General features: G+C 42.8%; 1 protein-coding gene across 1 annotated transcript in view; it reads right to left on the bottom strand.

The window, feature by feature from the left end:
• Window positions 1-1,130: 1,130 nt before the first annotated feature.
• Window positions 1,131-21,674, bottom strand: part of kiaa0825 (KIAA0825 ortholog) — a 141,882-nt gene continuing 121,338 nt past the window's right edge. Inside the window, exon 23 of the mRNA XM_058637336.1 lies at window positions 1,131-1,942. Within this exon, the coding sequence (XP_058493319.1) occupies window positions 1,759-1,942 (184 nt within the window). The 3' untranslated portion in view covers window positions 1,131-1,758. The remainder of the gene's footprint in view (window positions 1,943-21,674) is intronic.

Here is a 21,674-nt window from a genome sequence, read left to right as displayed (position 1 = left end):
GGATAATAGAAAATTCAATTCACGCTTTGCGACGAATCGCTCTCTGTGATGATTTGTTGTGAATGATTCTGTCAGCCTGACTGACACTTGTCCTCCGAGTCTATCACCTGTCCACAATAGGAAGATGGAGGGGAGGGAGAGTCAAAGAGAAAAGACATCAAAGCATTATTAATCTCACAACAATATGACGCGTCAAAAATCTCCCTCCCCCCACAGTATAATACACTTTATTGTGTTAAATGACGTTAATTTTGAAAAGATTGATGGTCTTTATTTAGACTAAAATTCTAATGTCCTTATAGGGCCAATTAGCGTCTAGTCGGGTCAATATGATCTTTACTTGATATTACTTAATGTCGCAAATAAATATATTCAGAATTTCAAAGTAAAAATAAATCCATACATATCAAAAACAGAGATAAATAAATCGAAAATGAAGTAAATAATATTTTGGAGTGCTTTTTTTTAAAGGATGAGAAGGTCGCGGGCCATGTTTTCATTAAAACTCCAGTTTGACACCTCTGGTTTAGAGGCAAAAGTAAAATTCACCTGCTGGACATTTTGTCGTTTTCTTTATCCCGTACATGGTTTGGCATTGAGAGTAATTCCAAATTTGCAATGAAAATCTAGTCAAGGAAAATATGACATATCTCTCTGAGCCATGGTTCTCAAACTGTGGTACTTCCTCTGGTGGTAATTGGAAGAAAACAGAAATACTGTGCTACACGTGTATGTGATCGTAGTGGAGCTGAGGAAGAGTGTGTATAGAACACTGAGGTAGAGGAAGAGGAGGATGATGAGAGAGCAAATGATCTTATTGGGAATACATCGGCCTCCTGTGATATATTATATATATGTAATATATAATAATATATATATATATATATATATATATATATATATATATATATTATATAGATTCCTTATAGAGAATTAAATGTTTTCCTTATCGCTCAGCTTTAGCCACCGCAAGCTAAAATAATATCCTTGTTGTAGTGAAAGGGCATAAATTAAATCATAAACTATAAGCGGGAAGAGCACATGATGTACAGTATGTATTCAACAATGTGATACTAACTCCACAGCATTAAATCACTGTAAATTATTGATTACACTGGGATCACACAAAAGAAAAGGAAGGCTGTAATTTTATTTTCATGTTCAAAATCTAAAGCATTAATATCTCCATCTCATAAATAAGAAAATACAGACACAGTTGAGTTGGCGCTACACGTCATATATGCACGTTTTCTCAGGTTGTACAAAATACTGACTGATTTTGGGACACACTATAGTCAGAACTTACTAATTCTTGCTTCCCCGACCGTTATTTTTGATGTTTGCTGCCAGGAACCAGGAGGAAGACTGCTGACACCAATGTCTTTACATTCACTGTCTCAAAAAAAAAGAAAGAAAAAACTTCCACAACGATCACACAGTCACATCCTGTTCCAGGCAAACAAGTCAGGGGTTCTCCATTTCCCAGATCTGGTTTTTCTGAGAGCGAGCTTCTATAAAGATGAAATGCATGTGATGGAAAGCACAGGGAGTTTGTGTGTGATGCACGTGCATGACGACTGTCTCCCTCACTCTCTTTTTGTTGTTTCTCATCATCTCACACACTCACATTTTAATGTATACGTGCAGAGTATATACGTATAAACTCGGCTGATTCTCACACATAGTCACAGATATTCCAGTCCGTGTTACAAGCGAAATATTTGCAACCTGATAAAAAATTCCAACTGCGTGGACTTTTTATTGGGCAGGACTTTTATCAGATGCTTGTGTTTCCCCCTGGGTCTGCGCCGCTGCTGCCTCATCAGCTTCAGGAGGATCCCGTGGTCCCCGACTGCAGCAGCAAACAAAGTAGGCTTTCTTAAGTTCTCCCACCATCGCTTTCTCTCTGTCTTCCAGCTCTGCATCCTCCTGCATCTCCCACCTGGAAAGCACAGACAGCGCAGGGAGTGGGTGGACAGAAGAGAAGAGAGGAGAAGAGAGGAGAAGAGAGGAGAAGAGAGGAGAAGAGAGGAGAAGAGACAGAACATGAGCTCTTTTAATATTAACATACATTTGACACCGAGTCTTAAATGAAAACAAGCATCCAGCAGTAGCTACAAAGAGACGCGCTGGATGTTTACACCTGCGGCGCCGGTTTCTTCTTGTACACACACACACACACACAAAATACAAGATCAGCACAGCAACAGAATACTGTTTATGTTATGTTTTTTTTTGAACCACATTTATTTGTGTTTCACAGACGAAAAAAAAAAGGATTGGACTCAGCTTTGCTTCCGAGGAATTATGAGTAATCTATTGCTCAAAAAAACGCATCTCACACACTCTCAGGCTCTTTCAAATCGCTCTGCTGTGACAATGTTATGGTGGTCGATTATTTTTATTTCAGTTTAATTGATAAGGATGAGCCGATAAGATACTCGGTATCGGTATCGATATCGGTACGATACTGGTCATCGGTGATCACTGGATCGGATATCGGGCAGATAAAAATGTCCTGTATATCGCGTGCTTTACTATGCACAGACTGTAAGAATGTTAATAGAAATCTGCATCCGCGTTTAAGCTGAGTCTTGTTGTGTCTTTATGTTGAAGAATATTTGTTAGACAGTTAGAGAATTATGTTTTAAAAATGGCACAAAAATAATGAGTTGTTTTTCCGACTCGAGAGAATAGAAGATATATAAGTTACATTTTCACTCCTTTTTCTCTTTCTTTCCTTCTGAGTGGGTCAGCTTCACAGAAGTTCCTCCTTCTAACCCTAACACCACCCAACACTCCTTCCTCTTTTGTCACCGAGACCAAGTCACAGGACAACAGCTGCAGAGCCGTGCCTTTTTCCGGGGCAACTAATTTCCCCGAAGGAAATTGTTGCTCCTCCGTCCCGTTGAATCACACTTCCACAGTGCGTCATTTTCTAATTCTTTAAGTTACAGAGTGGATCGAGGGCTTTAGTATGAAGACATCAAAGGTAGTCACGTTGTAATTCACTCGCAGTATTTCAGTGGAATCCCTAGATGAGTGACTGTGGTCAATCAAATCCATATGGAGAGCTAGGGTGAAGGCTGTCTTTGAGCTGCCGCATCACACTCCCTCCGAGGGGAATTATATCTGTCTGACTGCAAATGATTGCATTTTCATTGCAATCTCTGCGTCTCCTTTTATCCTGCCCTCCCTCCCATCCGATGCCTCGCTGTATCTTCAAATATGTACCATATACGTTTGCTCTGTGCATGTGTATGTGATGTGAGGCGTATGTGTGTTAGCAGAAGGAGGGGGTCGGGGGGGGGGGGGGGGGGGGGACCAAATATATCACACATGTTTCAAGGATAATAATAGAAAGCGGGAGCGCCTCTCAATGCAGAACAGGTACGATTTCAGCCTCCGTCACAGTGTGTGTGGTCAATTCAGATTTCTCTTCCTGACCAGAACTTATCAGAGTGATAATTACTGTGAGTGAGGAGCCAGAGATCTACAGGATGTAAATATGTAGCTTTGACAGGAAGGTTTCTTCTGATGAAGCAGCTTCTGGTTTCTTTCTTTTTTTATCAAAACTCAAAAGACGTTTAGCTCGTCCATCGGTCTGCCCTGCTGCTGCACACAGCTCTGGATGTCACGTGACTCGGTCCCGACGAACCGCCAACCTGTCAGAGTTCACCGTCACTTTAAATCAACGGAGATCCGCCTATATATCACAAAACTTGACAGACTTCTAATGAGTTTGTAAAGAGCCAGAGAGTTCTCCCGTGTTATGATGAAAACAGAGTCGTCTGAAATATTGCCTGATTCAAACTTTTCATACCAAGCGCCACCTGAGAAGATATCGAGCTCTTGAAGTGGTGTGAATAGGCCAAGCAATGTCAGCTATACGGACTTTTCACAGGAGACAGATTCATTCCCAAAGAGATCATTTGCCCTCTCGTCATCCTCCTCTTCCTCATACGGTATAGTGAAGAGAAAATGTGACGCTAATTATTATAATCTTTCGGTTATTTGTTTCATTTTCTACGCACGCTGGTCAAAATTCCTCAACTCCACTCAGTAACAGCAGAACAGTATTTCTGATTTTACCATCAGAGAAAGCTCATACCACAGTTTGAGAACCGTGGGTCTAGTATATAAGTCAGTTCAGCATTCAAATAACGCTACATCGTGTCTGCTCATGAAGCCCAAACAGAGGCGGAGCAATGACATCAACAACAATGACACTAAAAGTTACGCTGTGCAGCTTTAAGCATGCCTTTGACTGCTGACTGCGGGCCAGACAAAATGCCCCTGTATTAAAATCAGTTGTGCTAAATAGCCATTATGGGACACAAATAACACGCAAACAAAACAATACAAGTGTCACACAGGGAGCCAAACAGAAACAGAGAGAGAGAGAGAGAGAGAGAGACGAATGGTGGCCAATAACGGGGGGCGAGCAAGACAGGAGAGCGAGACAGGAAGGTGCGCTAAAGGTTTTTCAATGTTTAATTTTCAAATAGGATTAAGCAGAATGACATTTAGCTGAAGGTTACAGGCTCAGCATTGTCTTAGCTGATATTGATATGCAGGAGGCGCCCTGCTTGTCACCGGGACAAACACCGTTGATGAATGAGAAGCCTTTCCCCAGGAAGGTGTTAAGTGCAAATTTGAAATGAGAGAGAGGCAGAGGTAGAGAGAGAGTGTGGAAGAAAGCAGGAGCACACAGAGACAGAGATTGAATTACCACAATAGTTGCCATGTACGCTGTCACTAGATAACGCTGCCAAAAGTGTAAATTGTTCCGTCGAGTGTAAGTTGTATATTTGTAGAGATTTCGGTGAGATCTTGCCGCTGGAAATGGGACAGAGACGCACACACAAGGTGCGGCCTGCTCAGTGTGTGTGTGTGTGTGTCTAATTTCAACAAGTACAACACAACATTGCCTCTTAGAAATGCATAAGTAGGCTAAAGTTGACAATAACTTCACTGTATCCTCATTTCGGCAAGTTTTCGCTGGAATTTACATCTTAATAAGGGAAGTCTTACCCTTTAATTCTTATGGGCTCTGCTCATTTCTCATGCATTAATACTGGAGCTGCTGACTCGGCTCTTCCTCTGAATACAGAATAGGACACAGATATTAAGACTCATATATTTACAGGATTGATGCCACGGGAGATTGTCTCAGAGTGAGATGAAAAGGCTCCCTCAGATGTATTTCGGTGTAAGCGGTGCTAATCACGGGACTAAGCAGACACGAGACGGAGAGCATCTATCCTGATTTCCAGCTGATAATGAGAAGTGATGTTCGACAAATTAAGAGCATGAGCTTTGCCCAGAGATCATCTGGCAAACGCACTTACTGAAGCTCACTCGAAATGCAGCACAGGGGAAACTTTGACGCGACACAGAATGACAAAAATAAAACTGTAGAGCACAACTTGTGAAAATAAACAAAAGTAATTTGCATTATAAACATTATCAAAGGAGTCTGTACACTGCTGATTAAGCCTATCAGCTTGTCATGTCACCGAGTGTCTTCACACAGGAACTGATTGGTTTTAACATAAACAACTTGGTTGGAGGTTGGAGCAAAGGTGTCAAACCTGCGGCCCACGGGCCACATGCAGCCCCACAGTTACGATCAAGTTATAATTATTATAAATTATACGTTAGGCAGTTCTCCTTTTTGCAATTTCTGGGTGAGATGTCGTGTCTACTCACGTGTTTTATGTCTTTTCTGTTTTGATTTATTTTTATTTTACAATTTTTTCTAATACGTATTTGGTCAACTGTTAACTGCTGTTAAAAATGTGCTTCATAAATAAAATTGGATTGGATCATAAAAACTGGCCTGTGACCTCCTCCTCTTCCTCCAAGGAAACACAGGGCGTTAGCAACTGGCATGATCAGTATTTATTATAATAATAATACGTAGGGTTGTATTTATCACATTATTAAATGTATTACCGTCAACATTTAATTATATATCAGCGCGTCAAGTGTTAATTACAGTTGTCCACATGTTATTATTATTATTATAATAATAATAATATTATTATTATTATTATTACAGCCTTTCAGCTTCTTGCCCTGCCCACTCTGTGCTGCCGCTGTATACACACAGATGCTCCCTCAGTAAGGTCTGAAAGTATTGCTAGTTTTTAGTTGGAGTGTGCAGCACACAATAATGCTGCATTCTTCCTTTTCATGAAGACCAAAGTGAGGCAGAACAGTAACAACAACAACAACAACAACAACAACAACAACAACAACAAAACTGATACCAAAAAAACACTAATAGGTGAGAAAAAGAAGCCGGTAAGAAAGACAAACGGAGAAAAAGCAGCATCACACTAAATCAGGCAGCAGTGCAAGTATAGACTGTGCCAGGGAAAATGAGCGACCCCAAAAGACAAAGTGCTTGGGAGATTGTGAGCTGCAGAGACAGAGAGAGAGAGAGAGAGAGAGTGGCCAGTGGTTTCCTCTGCAGCTGTCAGTGGGCTGAGTGGTTTCTCTCACAGAGCTGGTGTTTGTGTGGCAGTGGGTGCCCCGCCTGCTCTGCCACTGGGACCGCTGTTTGTTTAAAAGGCTCGCCTGTCAAACAGAGAGCGCCACTAGCTGCCAGACACTCAGCTAAATGACTCTGACAGCAGTCCTAATCAGAGGCTTCGCACATTGCCGCAGGGCCTGGAGGATCCATCATAACCCAAGCCTAAATATTTAAAGTGCTAAACTTTCCAAAGGTCACGGCTTTCCATGCATGCCAGGGCGACATGTGTCAGAGAGGGAAGAAAAGACGGACTGAGCAAGACAGAGAGCTGGATGGAGAGAGAGCGATAGAGAGAAACTGTGGTCAAATGTTCTTCTTTTTTTTTTCTCCACCCTTGTGAAAACCACTTTCAGTTTCAGACCTTTCAAATCTGGTTAGTTGTCATGAGCAGACATCACTCTGTGTGGTCGTCACGTCTCTGCACGTCTCATTCGGGGTTAGAACCTGCGATTAGAGCGAAAGACGAGTTCAAAAAGAGATTTTTTTTGAATGTACGGCAATTCACATGACAGAGTTGGGCTGCACAGCTGACAAGTGTCTCCCGCTAAACCAGAGGCACTCTGATTCACCCGCTGAAAAAAGAAAGACAAGGGATGATGTTTCAAAAACTTTGGAGACGAGTAGAACCGCCAGAGTGGCGAGCGAGCAGCCTGACAATTGAAAACTGGACAAAGACGGATGAAGTTTTTCTTTTACGACAGCTACCTGGATGGAAATAGGTCCTAAAAATGTTTGACTAAGATAAGCCTTGGCAATGTCAGACTTCATAGCCTTCAGAGATGTTTAGAGACAACCAAGTGGCAAAGGGGTTGAGACACCACCCATAAGAATCTGAACTCCTGCTTTGGAGCCTCCAGGATAGCGATGTGGCCAGTGCTAGGATGCCATTTTGCAAATGGAAGGTCCCTGTCGGACAATACCAGCTGGTTTTCCTGAAAACAATGGTTTTGACTTTATAAATCAAGTGAGAGGGCCACCCATAGCCAAGAGGAAAAGGGAACTTGAATCCCACCAAATCAAGGGCTGGGGTACCAGTATCCAATCCCCATTGGTCATTGTTAATTGGACACTCCAAATTGACCCCAGCCACTTCCAGTGTACTCCTTGTGCCGTTCCCAAGTCCAGAAACATGGGAGGGTTTGGGTCAGGAAGAGCACCCAGCAAAAAAATCTCTGCCCAAATCAAATGGATCATCCGCTGTGAGCGAGCCCGAAGTCGAAAAAGCAAAAATAAATAGGTAAACAAGTCAAGAGAGAAGAAGGCTGATTTACCCATATTCAGATTGCCTTCTTTTTGCAACTAGCAGAGTCGCCCCCTGGTGGCTATTCAGTATATTCTTATATTTCTTGACTTCACTGAGGAAGACAAGACTCCGTCGACGAAGGTAAATGATAGACATACGAGTTTTCCCTGTATGTCTGTGTCTGTTCTGCAGAACCACTTTATAGGTTCATACAATGTCATTTCCTGCCACTCAACTTGGCCTTCACTTTTCAAAACACTGCAGTGCTTCAGGTGCATGGAAATAAGAGTCAGGGCAGAGTACGTCTAAGGAATGACGTGCGCATGAAGGGAGCTCATGACTTGTCAGTGCTTTTAAATAAAGTGCATCAGTCGTTCAGGAAGCGAAACCGCAACTTGTGAGACAAATCTGTGCGAGCTTATAAGCTCAAGCTACATTGTTCCTCACAATGCGGACTAAAATAGTTATTAGTTTGCCTGGAATGGATATTGTACACTAAAATCTAGTTCAGTTAGGGTAAGTGACAAGTTCACAATGCGGGACAGGAGGTGGGGGGTGGGGAGGTCATCTCTTTGACTCAATTTCCATTGAGAAGCAAACATCCAATTCAATTTAGATATGTGCCTGTGCTAGGCCATGAGCCAGAGGGAGATTGTAACTGACAGCCATTGGACAGCCGGCTGGATTTGAATATTGACGAGACAGAGACTTGACAGAAGGGATTATGCTCTACCTTCTGACTTGCTAGCTGCTACAATGATCCATTCAATTGTCAGATCAACTCAGTGTCAGGTCTACAGTATGTCCGCGTGGCACGGCGACGCCACTCAGTATTAGTGCCCTACCTGAAATTCATCTCAATCCAAAATGACGTCCACTCAGAAGCGACGAGACACGCACACGCCGCGAATCAAAAAGGACAAAAGTATGCAGCAACAAAGCAAATGCATTTAAAAGGAAACATGAATCCTTACGTTTAACGTAAATGCACCGAAAACCTCCATAACCTCCTCTAATCTTGTCATGCCATTTTGGCTCCATGCATCTAAAACTACAATAACAGTATGGATGTTGAACATGACAATAAAGAGCCATCTTAGTATGCTACACACAGGCTACCTTCAAATTATGCTGTAGAATATGTGTGTGTGTGTGTGTGTGTGAGAGAGAGAGGGAGCATGTGGGTCACAACAACAGTCTCCCCAACTTCAAACCAGTGCCATCTCACACCCAGCACACACCCTCCTGTCTCGAGGGCCACTGAGTGCAGACGAGTCATGGACAGGCTGATCAAAGGGCCTCGGACAGATCAGTGAAGTCCCTTTGAAGGGACATCCACAGTTACACAAGTACGTGATTTGGCAGACACACACACACACACGCAGAAGAAACTTAGGGGGACATGAGAGGACGCACAAAACCACATAACACCACGGTTTTTGAAGTATAAATCTGAGGAACAAGACAGCTAACGCGTCAGTTGGCACACACACTTCAGTGTCATGAATTGGGTTGCAAAAAGTCCAATTAATTCCCATAATTCCCATGGAACGTTTCCAATTTTTTATATTTCCCAATGAAAGTTTCTGGAATTTTACCAGGAATTTCCCACCCCTTTGCAACCCTAGTCATGGGGTCATAGGGATGTGTATTGAGGACCTGGTGTTAAATAGGTCTTGTTTCCTCATCAGTAACAAAGTATCATCTTTCTATCTTTATTCTTACATCACAGTAGAACAGATGGAAAGCAGAGATGCTGACTTACAGTACATTTGACATTGTGCTGTATTTTTTTTTTACTCTCTAGCTGTCATGGCAAAAACAAATTGTTAGGACTCACTTGCTGAATTTTGCAAAAAAAACGCAGCATCTTGTATCATATAGGAAAAGGAGTGAGTAAAACAGGTTAACTCGAGAGGAGCAGTGGCTAGAACTGTTGCCTTGTGGCAAAAAGACCCAGGTTAGCGACACGGTCCGACCGAGGGCCATTCTGCATAGAGTTTGCACGTTCTACTCATGAGAATGTGACACGCTACATTGACCATAGGTGTGAATGTAAAGGTGAATCTATATGTTTGACCTGTCCAGGGTGTGGCTCCAGCTGCCCTGCGGCCCTCATGTGGAGGATAAAGCGGTAAATGCCATAGGTAACTTGAGGTGGTGCCAGCTTTTTGAGAGACAAATATGGTCTACTAAAGTCTTTTTTGTCAACTTCATGAGCATATGTGGACTAACAATAGCTGTCATAAGAGGGTTAATGTATGCTGAAGTGCTGAAGTGTCTTCAGCAAGCCGACAAGTGAACTAGCCTTACTGTTGTCGTGTTGTTGTTCTGAGATGAGAACCTGAAAACAAAACTCACCCACTTGCACTTGTAAAGCTCGCTCACTTGTACAACACATTTGTATGGACGTGAACAAACAAATGCATACGCTAATGTGTTATTTAGTAACCTTCAAGTGTGCAGCCAGACACATTTTGTTACAGTTGAACAAAGCCAGATTGGCAGTTTCCCCGCACTTGTTTCCGTGTCTTTATACTGCTTGGTACTGAACAGACAGACAGGAGAGACAGGAGAGAGCGGTATCAGCATCAATCTTCTCATCTCACACCACGTCCACACAAAAGGCGTAGGAGTGGCTCAGGTGCTCCGTCTCTGTCTGTAAGGAGGCGTTTAGTCGCAGCACCGAGTTGTAGGTCATCCACGTTATGTAAACACTCGAAGCCCAACACATAATCACTCTGGTCAAGTGCGTCACATGTGGGGAAAGTAGACTTGAGGAGAAAACAAAGATGACTTTGTCGGACCATGAAGATTTAAGACCATCTTAATCAAGGTTTAAAAAAGGCCAGTGAGAAATGGATATTAGACAAAAAACAAAGAATTGACTCATTCATAATTGTTTTCTTGTGTTGTCTTTTATGTATTATTTGTTTCATTTGGTCAACATTTTGACTATTTGATGATCGTATACATCTTTACAGTGTTTATATATATTTTAGTCGGTCAAATAAATCAAATCAAATCAAGTGACATAGTTGTTGGGTAGGTTGTTATATTTTTATTCTTTTACACATTCCAGTTTTTATTTTTGCATTTCATCAACTTTTATATGATTATTTGTTATGGGCCTGATACCACGCTGCTGTAACTCAAGAATTAGCCAGTTTGGGGAATCACTAAAGTGTAAGTCTGCTGAAAATAGCAGCTTGTGATGGGAAAATGATGCATTGAAATGATTATTATACGACATATTTCCTCCATTAAACATCTCTTAGCTCGGGTTGAGTGCATGAATGTGTGTGCGTTCTGTGGGCCAATTCCACTTTTGTGCAGAAGAACACGTTTTTTTTTTTTTTTTTTATTATTATTATCTTGCTCAATACGTCAAAACTGTGACCACATGCTTCAAATACTGTTTCCAACCCCTCACTATTCTCTCCAGTCATCGGGAGGAAAGTTTGTGCAAATTTGCAGTGGCTTAATTACTGAATAATTTAGACCATGCTCCAAATTAATGTAGATATTTCCATATTAATGTGTTTGCCTACCGATTCCACATTTATTTGCACTGCGGACAGGAGGGTGGCAATTATCACAGCATATCATAGCAGTTGTGCTGGTATTTCAGACATCATTAGGCTGCTTGTCCACCACAGTGTGACTGAGCACCAGTCTACTGGACACAGCTTGGTACATTCCTCAGATAGGCTCGCTCCGCTTCTGTGGGTGAGATCTATCATGTGTAGCTCTGGGGAAAAAAGAGTGAGGGGCCATGTTTGTGTTTGACAAGGTAAGGTCCAATTTAGAATCCCCGCTGTTTGTGAATGTATTCTTACATGCAGTAAAAATAGGGACAACAGGAAATAACCAAACACCTGCCAACATCTTCTGGTCAGTGCAGTGCAGCTGACTGCTCCACACAGACACGGCGAGCTCTGCACATGTCCCAGGAGGTTGACAGCTCTCTGCTCCTCACATCTACCCACCTCAGCCCCCTCCACCGCCGCCCCCCCCCCTCCTCATTTCACCTCTCCTTTCTTCCGTCTCTCACTCTCATGACTATTTGGCTCTTGTTAGGAACTCAGCTTGGCTGAGCAGGCTGGCACCTCTCACCAAAAACAGCAGCCAAGAGGAGGTTGTGACACCGAGCAATGTGAGCATGTGTATGCTCTTATATGTGTGTGTGTGTGTGTTTGTGTTTATGTGTGACCCCTGTCCCTTGAGTGACTGTAAATCATTAAAGCAAGGCCCTTCATTAAGGAAGCCAACCACCTTGGCACCTTGCAGCCTTGCCCAGTACATGCCTGACAACTGTCTTACACTGCTGCTCAAACTCCCACCACATGGGCCGTGACAGTTACTGTGAAAAAAATAAATTCAGCTCCACTCAGCCTTTGTAATCCACTGCCACTATGTCGCTAACATGATTTGACACGTGTAAAATGACGCCTTTAAATAAAATATGAAGTATAAACACGACTGGACCTTTATCCTATGCCCTATGACCGCCCTCTACCTCCTTCTCTCATCTTCTTCTCGTATGTTCCTACAGTAATTGGAGACTAAGTTAGCCGGGACAGTCAGTAGGTGCTTCTCGGAGTCAAGATGTTCTTCCTAATTAGAGCGGATCCTTCAGAGATGAGACAAGAATCCTTCCTGGCATTCTGGAAAGGCAAAGATGGAGCAGGCTAGCAAGTGCAACATCATTGGTAGTCGGTAATCAATTTAGTAGACGAAATAACGTACGTTACATAATGCTTAGCCGTCGCATTTACTAATCAGCCATGTTCGTTCAAACAGAACTTTGCAACTCTGGTCGCTTTTTCACCCTTTTCTCTACGGAGCTCCCCCTACAGTTTCGGAAGTACTTATTTTTAAACCGCCGTAAATGTTCAGCCATCAATCCATCCATCGTCTACTGCTGTATCCTCACTGTTACCGCTTCCCCTTCACAAAAAAGCTGGCAAAAAAAGAAGCAGAGAGAACCGTTATCAACGTAAAACGGGATGAAGATAAAGCAATAGGTGTTTCCTCACAAAACCAAACACTTTGTAAGACCTTCTTATTCTGAAGACTCCAGGCCAGCAGCCCTGAACTTCCAAGGCCGGTTTTCCGCAACCAGACAGCTGTTAAATTACTCAAAATTACTCAAACTGTTTTCCTGAATCTCGAAATAAGGGTAAAAATGAACATTCTCCATGTGAAGGAATCATGCATAGACTTTGATGGATTCTCCAGGTCGGAGGAGTCCTTCTGTAGGAGTCAATGACACGACATCCTTGAGATTCAGCCCTTTGAGGATTTCTCCTTGACTTTGAGAAGCACCTTTGAGAAGTAAGTCAGGCGGGCATGGGCATGTATACCTGTTACCTGCTGGTCTCTGGAATCAAAAAAACTTACACGAGACAATCTGTCTTCCACCGTTGACCTCCGTGAGCAAAAGAGGGAGAAGGACAGAGGGAGAGGTATAAATCGAGAGGCGGACAGAAGAGGTAAACAGTTACGAGCGAAGACAGAGCCTCAAACTTAACCCTATAGGGTCAGGGCGGAATGTGTCGGACGATACAGCTGCGTCTTCTGTGTCAAACATCTTTATGGATGTCTCTCTGATTACTCCTGAGCTTCTTTCAGTCTACATCAAGCCTTGTCTCCACCTTCAGTGGTTAATCAAGTCTCCCTCAACCCTTTTGCCGTGGGTAATTTCTCTGCCAGCGCCACAGCATTGAGCCAACCTAAGCTCACCTTCAGCTTCCCACTGAGATCCAAACATGTCAAAGTCTCTCCTGCCACTCACGCGATCTGTCGGACCTCCGAACTTCTTTTAAAGACAAAAAATGATTAACGCCCGCCAGTGCGCACCATCTCCCACCACGTCTTGCGACTGCATTTGGGGTATACTCCTTTAAACCTTGCCACCAAATGCATAAAATATCAGCCATGAATTAATGAACAAAGGTGATTCAGATAAACAGTCAGTAGCTTCAGATTTCGCCCTGCTCGCACACGCACACACACAAGCGCAAACACCGAGAACAAGCATTCGCTCAGGCAATCTCCCCACTGAACAGCACACAGAGGGGAGAAAAAGATGTTCATAGCGATTTCACCTCAGTGTGCTACCAGGAAATAGCCTATTACTTATTCAGTACTTTCTCTTTGTCGTCTGTGCATATATAAACTGTGAAATCTACTAAGGAGCACTGGGGGTTGAGAAACTGCGACTTGCTCTCAGACAAAGGCCTCGCTCTTAGACATTGATCTGGCAAAACTTCTATTCAAACTCAGCTATATATCATTTCCTTAGCCGCTATGAATAAATTGCATATTTCAGCATACGCTACTTTTCTTTAGTTTTTATGGTTTATGTAGTGACTTAGTTGGGTGACTTGCTCGTGTGGTTGATTTCATGGTGAGTGAGTGAGTGATTGAGCTGAAGAACATGTTGGGAGTAAAACTTGGGATAAAAGGAACTGGAGCACCGCGAAGACCACGTGCGAGCGCCGCGGTGTAAAAAGACAACACAATAAAACTATATCTGCGCTGTAGCCGTATATAATAATTGTTTAATTAAAATTGATTTGCTGCGATTGATGCTGACGATCAATCAAACGCAGTATTGTGCAGTTTAAACAAATAAATCCTTCTATTGAGGGCTAATCTCGTTTGGTGTGTGTAGGAATTTAAGCCTGATGCACATTTTAATTGCTGAATGTAACATACATGCAGCGATAACCGCCACTAAATGACTATTATCATTACAGGCACTTGCTCCGGAGTAGAAGGAGCAGCAGTAAAAGCTTTCTCAGAGGGCGCTGCAATAGCAAGCACCCACACATTACATTAGGCTAACTACCGTATAGCTCCAGGTATTAGTCGAGTCTAATCCCACAAGTGGATCCTCTCAGCACAGAACAGGCTCCTTTTCAGGGCATCTTGCTTTTCTTAAACAAAGCCTAACCAAGCTGTCAATTTCAGTTAGAAAAGTTCCAGATGCCGGCAAATGCAAATACTTGTAAATACACTGAAGTGATGACAATCCTGTAGCTTTGTGATGCATCTATGCAGACATTGCTCGTCCATTTCTCCCTCTTTATGAGGATATTCATTCACTGGAAAACACGTTCATATAAAAACGATCTGCTTCAACACGTATATAAACGGATAATTCAGGAACACAGAGTATGAGCGTGCCGGTGTAAACAGGAAGCAGATTTGGTTGCTTGGTTTCCGACTAATGCCTGCCCCACACTAGAGGACTTTCAAATCTGACTTGATTTTAAAAACATGAGAGACCACAGACGACACGATCGCAGTGAAGACGCAGGACCACACACTTCGTCGAGGGATTTGGGATCTCCGAGAAACGTGCGTGATTTAACGTGACTTCAGAATGTAAACAGACACGGAGGCGGACAGTTGGCCTCATGAGTTAGTAGCTGTTGTGTGTGTGTGTGTGAGAAATACCGTTGACATAAATCCACACGGTTGTCCTCTTTCTCTACCGTCCACCAGGCCTCAGGAGACGGTCTTCACATTATCCTTGTTTCAGTTCTAAACAAAAGTACGCAACATCCGTTTCCCGGTCAACTCGCTCTCAATGGTCGATGCTGGGTTATTGCTCACGCCCCCAATCGCTGTTCAAATCCTAATCGTACGTTCGGGCTTGTTAACTCCTCTGTTCAAACCAGCCCCAAATCTGAAGGAGCCCATGATTGTCGGAAGTGCCGGATCGGGACTGAAACGTGGCCAATGATCCTCTCGTGTAGAGCAGGCTTAACAAGAAACAATAATGGTGAAAAGAGTGGGAATTTTTGGTAAAATGAGACGAAACTGAAAGTAGGTTTTAACAGAGCTTTTCTTTCATAGCTGATAACTGAGTTGTGGCAATAAGAACAAATCAGGACGGGAATGTGGGTCAATGTTTCTGTCCATCCCGACTACAAACCCCTGAACAAAGCTGTTTTCAAACAAATACAGAGCCAGCAGTGTTTTCAAAATCCCTCAGTTCTCAGGGCTCTGAAGCGCTGGGATAGTGTGGATGACGAGCTTATACACGGCAGAATTTATGGGTGTAGCCTCATTGTCTTTGGTTGGGGGGGTTCTTCATTACTGTGTATCAGATCGGGGCCCTTATTCTCTTACCATTTCAAACAGTTCATTTTCTACAATGCTAATGGCATTTTTAGGGGGTTAAGGAGATAAATAAATCCCTGCTGTCACCTCATTTAAAATCAAATGTCACTTAATTATGGCTGTATGTGTTTTCAAATACTTTGCATAATTTATTGTTCTGCTTGGTTCTAATCTCCAGATCCGTATCGCATGTGCTCCATTTTACCCTCTCTGTCCTTATAATAAAATAATAACGCCGCCTCTCTCGACGCTTCGCTCTCTTTCGTGCCGCCAGCAGCAGTGTGCGAGAGATAAGCGCGGCGATGAAAGGAGGTTTTTTAAGTTGTGCCTCACCTTGTAGGGTTTTGATTCTGTAAAGGTCTATTGTCAGCTAAGAAGAGCGTACACACACGCTCGCTCACTCACTCGTGTGCACACAGCCCTCTGGCACTGTTGATTTCTTTGCAACCGAAATACAAACATTGTCAAATTCTATGAAAAGAGTGGGGTAACAACATCATTCATAGTTTGTTTTGCAGACACACACGCGCACACAAAACAAAAACATGACAAGTAGATGTTTTAAACGCCGCCTGATTTGTCAGGAAGTCGTCTTTGCTCTTCATCCGCTGACTCGCATTGTCGTGTCTCTGCAGCGCCGGTGTGCCAGAGAAAACCAGGCACATTAGTGACATTAATGTACTTGTGCAGTGTAGGTCACATAAAGGGAGGTGAGGGCCACTAATATGCTACTTTACTGTCTGGGGCTGCCATCATCGACACTAAATGTCACATCGCATCAGTCATTTTGTCTCTTTTGAGAACAAAAATGGCTGGACGTCGCTGGGTCTGTCTCTGGTAACCTTGCCCACGACTCAATGGGGATTCTATGTGAGATCAAATTAGGGGGCAGTTAAGACAGTGGGACAGAGGTAACACGAAGAAAAAGAGGGTTCAATTCATATCACGGTCACAAAGATAAATTCCACTATGGAAACAGAACAGATTCCTGTTAATACTGATAACCAGGGTCATGAGTAGAAATGGGTATTGATAACCTGTATTGAATTGACGCTGGTTCCTCATTGATCACTACTAAAGTATCGATACGTATCTGGATACTGAAATGATACTGCCATTAATATTTACGTTACATTAATTCTATCCAGCCCAAGGCATAAGCGAACACTAGGGGGCCCCCTTGAGCATGTCATGACCTTGTTTTTTGTTTTGTGCATGATGATAACATTTTATAGCTTTCCGACTGAAGTTCTTAACAAATCATTTTGTAATCTTGTTACTTATCTTTATTTACAATTTAAGTATTCGTTAATTTTATTTAATTTAGTCTTTTGTGCGTTGACATGTTTTGAGCTTCATTGTAGTGTTTGTTTTTATTTCTGCTTTAATATTTAATGATAATATAATATAATCATTTATTTGCAGGTCTTTGTTGTTGCACTTTTGTACATTGGAACTTCTTCTTCATATCAATGATAGTAAGGAAATCATCATGGTTACAATAAATGTATTGTCTTCTGTTTTATTTTGTTACTTTTTAGTAAGCAGGCAGCATATTCACCTCTTGTTATTGTGCCATTTTGAATACTTAGTGAACATCAACACAAGACCATTCTTCGGAGATTGCTAACATTTGAAATTAAAGTCAATATAAGGGTAAGAACATTGTGATGATGCAAACAACACAGCTACAACTGTGCAGAATTCCTCCCAAAGCATCAGGTCCTTTACTGCTTTATTATTGGTGTTCATAAACGATTTCCAGTCCTTCACTGCACTCAGAGGAGTAAGGCCTCTGCTGGTGAACAAAGGAATACACAACTCCTCAACAGCTCTGTAACATATCCAACATTATGGAAAAGTATCAATAAGAATTGATAAGCAGTACTGGCATCGGTAAGATAATTATACTCATCCCTCGTGACAATATTTGGCATTGGCGACATAGGAAATTGCTTATTGTGACAGATAAAGTGAGAATGAATACATGCTGCTGTATCTATATTTTGCATTCAGAGAGCATGATGTTCTGTACAGCTGCAGCTGTTGACAGAGCTGGAGGGGGTGGTGGTACAATAACAGTCCGGTAGAACACTGGATCAGAAGACACATTTTAATCCTTATAATCAGTGTATTTTAATTTAGGAGCATTTTTTTTTATCATTTGTCTAAAAAAAAACAAGTGGTAGTTTAAATAAGCAAATGGTGCCCAACTCTGAAAAAGTGCCATTTTGCACAAACTGCTCATCAAGAAGCAGCAGATTATTATTATTAATATTAATATTATAATTATTATTATAATAATAGCCTATAAAGTACATGTTTCTCATTCATTGGGAAAGAGCCTTTCTTTAGTCACCTTGGCCTAATGAGTCCCTTTTATGTGAGTAGGTGAAGAATCCTTTGGTAATGTATCCACACACACACACCTGCACACAATGTGTAACGCTTTCATCGGCGGGCCTCAGTCAGTGTGAACTTGAAACAGATGGTGTGTGCATACCTAACAAGATGTCAGTGTGTGTGTGTGTGTGTATGTGTGTGTGTGGGGCTTTTCTTTTGCTCACACTTGGAGGCTGTAGTAGCTGTTGCAGTCTAACCATAAGTCGGTAATGGATGGGAAGAGCATGCAGTTGTGCATCCTCTCTATGGGCCTTCCATCCTGGTCCAGTCGATGGACCGGACAGGCTGCGGCTTAGTATATCACACAGATCCCATGGCTGTGGCTGGGCAGCGTCGCAGACAGATACGAGTCAATATGTAAGTGCTGCTTTTGAATATTCACTTAAGTGCTCAGTGGCGTGCTGCATATTAATTACCCCCCCCCCCCCAACAACAAAGTGGGCGTCCATATACTCCTTTGCATCGCTCCAAAACGAAACAATCCGCGTCGAAACGAGCGTTCCAGCTCCTTATCAGGAGTTATCTGCTTCACATTCAGGTAAACTCGGCACACACATACAGGAAGCTCAGTCTGTCCTATTCAGTTTGCTTCGTTAAATACTAAAAGGAACCAACAATGGTGAAAACGACAAGAAAAAGTCAAAGGAGCTGATAATGGAATTGTTGCTGATAAGAACCGATCAGGAGTTTAATGTGGGTTTCTTAATCCACTTAAATGAGACAATGGTTGTACCGGGATTTTTGTATGTGAGCTGTCTTACATATAAAATCGTTCAACTTAACTCATCACTGACTCCAGAGCTTCCATCCCTGCATGTATACATTATCATCATCATATGCCAATGAAAAATACTTTCAAACAGGAAATGAATGTGGGCAGCTGCTGCTTCGTCTCTGCCCGTGCAGGCTGTAACGCAGCCCCGGAGTTTTACAATGATAACTGAGCCAGCAGCATTTTTCAAACTTCTCAATTTCTGTGACTCAGACTCGCTGTATTAATGTGGACAGCAGGCATATTCAGAGCGGCGTGTAAACAGAGCGATGTAGCCTTGGGAAAGAAGGAGCTGTCGCTGAAGTGTTAGTAAAGTTTGAGACAACTTCACCCTATCTCTCAGTGTGTGTGTGTGTGTGTGTGATGACGCTGCTGATGTTGTTGTTGTTGTTGTTGGCTGTGGGTGATAGGTGGGGTTCTATTCTCCTGATTGAGTGACTTAACAGCTGGGTCACTTGAACCAAACACAATCAATGTGATCTAATTCGATCTGGGTTCACAACACAAAATTCATTGCAAATAAACTAATATTGCCGAGTATAAACTTCAGATGGACACTGCATTATATAATTACAATAAAGGAGATTGCTTAGCCTCAGAAAACCATCAATCATATACAGTACAGCCATTTCAAACATATTCCCTCTAGAGGAGCATAAAGATATTGCTATCGAGCTTTTGAAATGTCAGGGCAATAGCAAACCCAGGCATTGTGCAATTACATAATGATTATTGCAAAAGTTTCTCCCCCTCACTCAGTGTGGCTGTAATATGCAGTGGATGGCCATGGGGGTTCATTAGTGAGAACAGGCTGCTGTTGAAAAGCTCCAGTTTCACCTCTGATCCTGGCTAATGTGATTTGGACCTGAGATTTGTAGTGGGGAGATTAGATGCTGGCTCACCTCAGGGTGGGAACCAAAGAAGGAGACATACATCAATGTTGTTTGCTTTCAAACTCAAATGTCTTCTCACCTCTAATTTGCACTGAAGCGTCTGCAAAAAAAAAGAAAAAAAGAAAAAAGGAGAAGAAGGAAGGAAGAAAGCAGTAGTGGTAGTCTCATTTCTTTTTCCCAGTCGAGGAGAAGTGGTGCGGCTGAGCTGGTGCTTGCTAATCCACACTTACATTTATGAGTGCATGATTTGGGGGGGGGCGAAGATCGGCTACTGATGACAACTGTGGTAGTGTTCTCCTCTTATTACCTCATGGCCGTGGCATATGCCCCCACGGCCTGCACTGCCAGTCGCACCGTCCGGCGACTCCTTCTTTCATTTCCTTTTCATTAATCCACTGCTCTCGCTGTCACTTCCGAGCCTCCGCGCTTACAGCCTGTCCACCTTCGCCCGCATACACTCCCCTCCACCTCCCCCATTACGTCTCTACCTCTTGCACTTCCCCTCATTCCTCTCTCCCCCTCTCATTAGGTCATAGTTGTGGTGATTTGTCAGAGTGGCTGTGTTGATTAATAGGCCGATGGAGCCCCTATATTTGGAGGCTGTCAGCGGGGCTCCGGAGTGCCAGGGCCCTCCCCTGCTGAGCCCCCTCACCACCCAGGTGGCCCCATTTGGGCTAAATGAGCTGTGAAGGGTCCCGGCTATGCCCGCCTGCCCCACACTAAGACGTAACGCACAAACACAGGCGCAGACATAGACACAAAAAGGCACAAACACATGCGGGCACACACACACACACACACACGCACACACACATGCAGGCACACTCACGTACTCAACACCCCGGCTCTCACTGCCACGCACCCCTGCGTTCCCACATGATTTGTCACACTCCATCAATAGACAATAAGTTACTGCCACTCTAGCCTGTCAATGGGCCCTGTCTTCAGCAGACCCCTCTGTGCTGTCTCATAGCCTGGAGGGGGGAAGGAAGCAAGGAAGGAAGGAAGGGTGGGACAGGGAGAGAAGCGGCGAGCATATAGAAGTTGAGCCCGAGGAGGAAGGGGAATAATAAAAAAAAAAGTGAAAGGTGAAAAGCACATACGCATGCACCAGAGAGAGAGAGAGAATAAAGGCAGGTATTAATGGACAGACAGAAAGAACAAGGCCACCTTCAGATCACCAAGTGACTCACGTGACTTTTTCTTTTTATGGATGTGACTCAGATCTGATTTCTGTGTGTGGACACACACATCTGATCATCAATTGCATATTTCTAATCAGATTTGAGTCAAATATTCAGTATGAGGCCATGTTGCAAGAATGAGAAAGGTCAAACCAGAATCCACGTTGATTTTTTTATACCGTCTTTCTTTGAGAGACTTCGTTTACAGAGATTCACTATGATAGCTCCTGTTTCTGGATTTCCCCTCAGTTCAGGTACATCACAACTTGCATATCTCCCACCTCAATATTGAGTGGTCTCACAAATATGATGTTTTCTCTTGTTGTCGATGATGATATAAGGATGAGCTGATACGATATTCAATGTCGGTGTCGGTCCGATACTGGTGGAAATCATTGGATTGGATATCGAATGGATAAAATAATCCAAAAGTCCAATATATCCCGTGCTTAGTATTGAGTATTAGGGTCAAACTGAAGATTTTGACCTTCAAAAGTCAAAA

This window comes from Solea solea, chromosome 8 (assembly GCF_958295425.1).
Source record: "Solea solea chromosome 8, fSolSol10.1, whole genome shotgun sequence".
In the NCBI taxonomy this organism is placed as follows: Eukaryota; Metazoa; Chordata; class Actinopteri; order Pleuronectiformes; family Soleidae; genus Solea; species Solea solea.
This window is presented reverse-complemented; position numbering and strand designations above follow the sequence as displayed.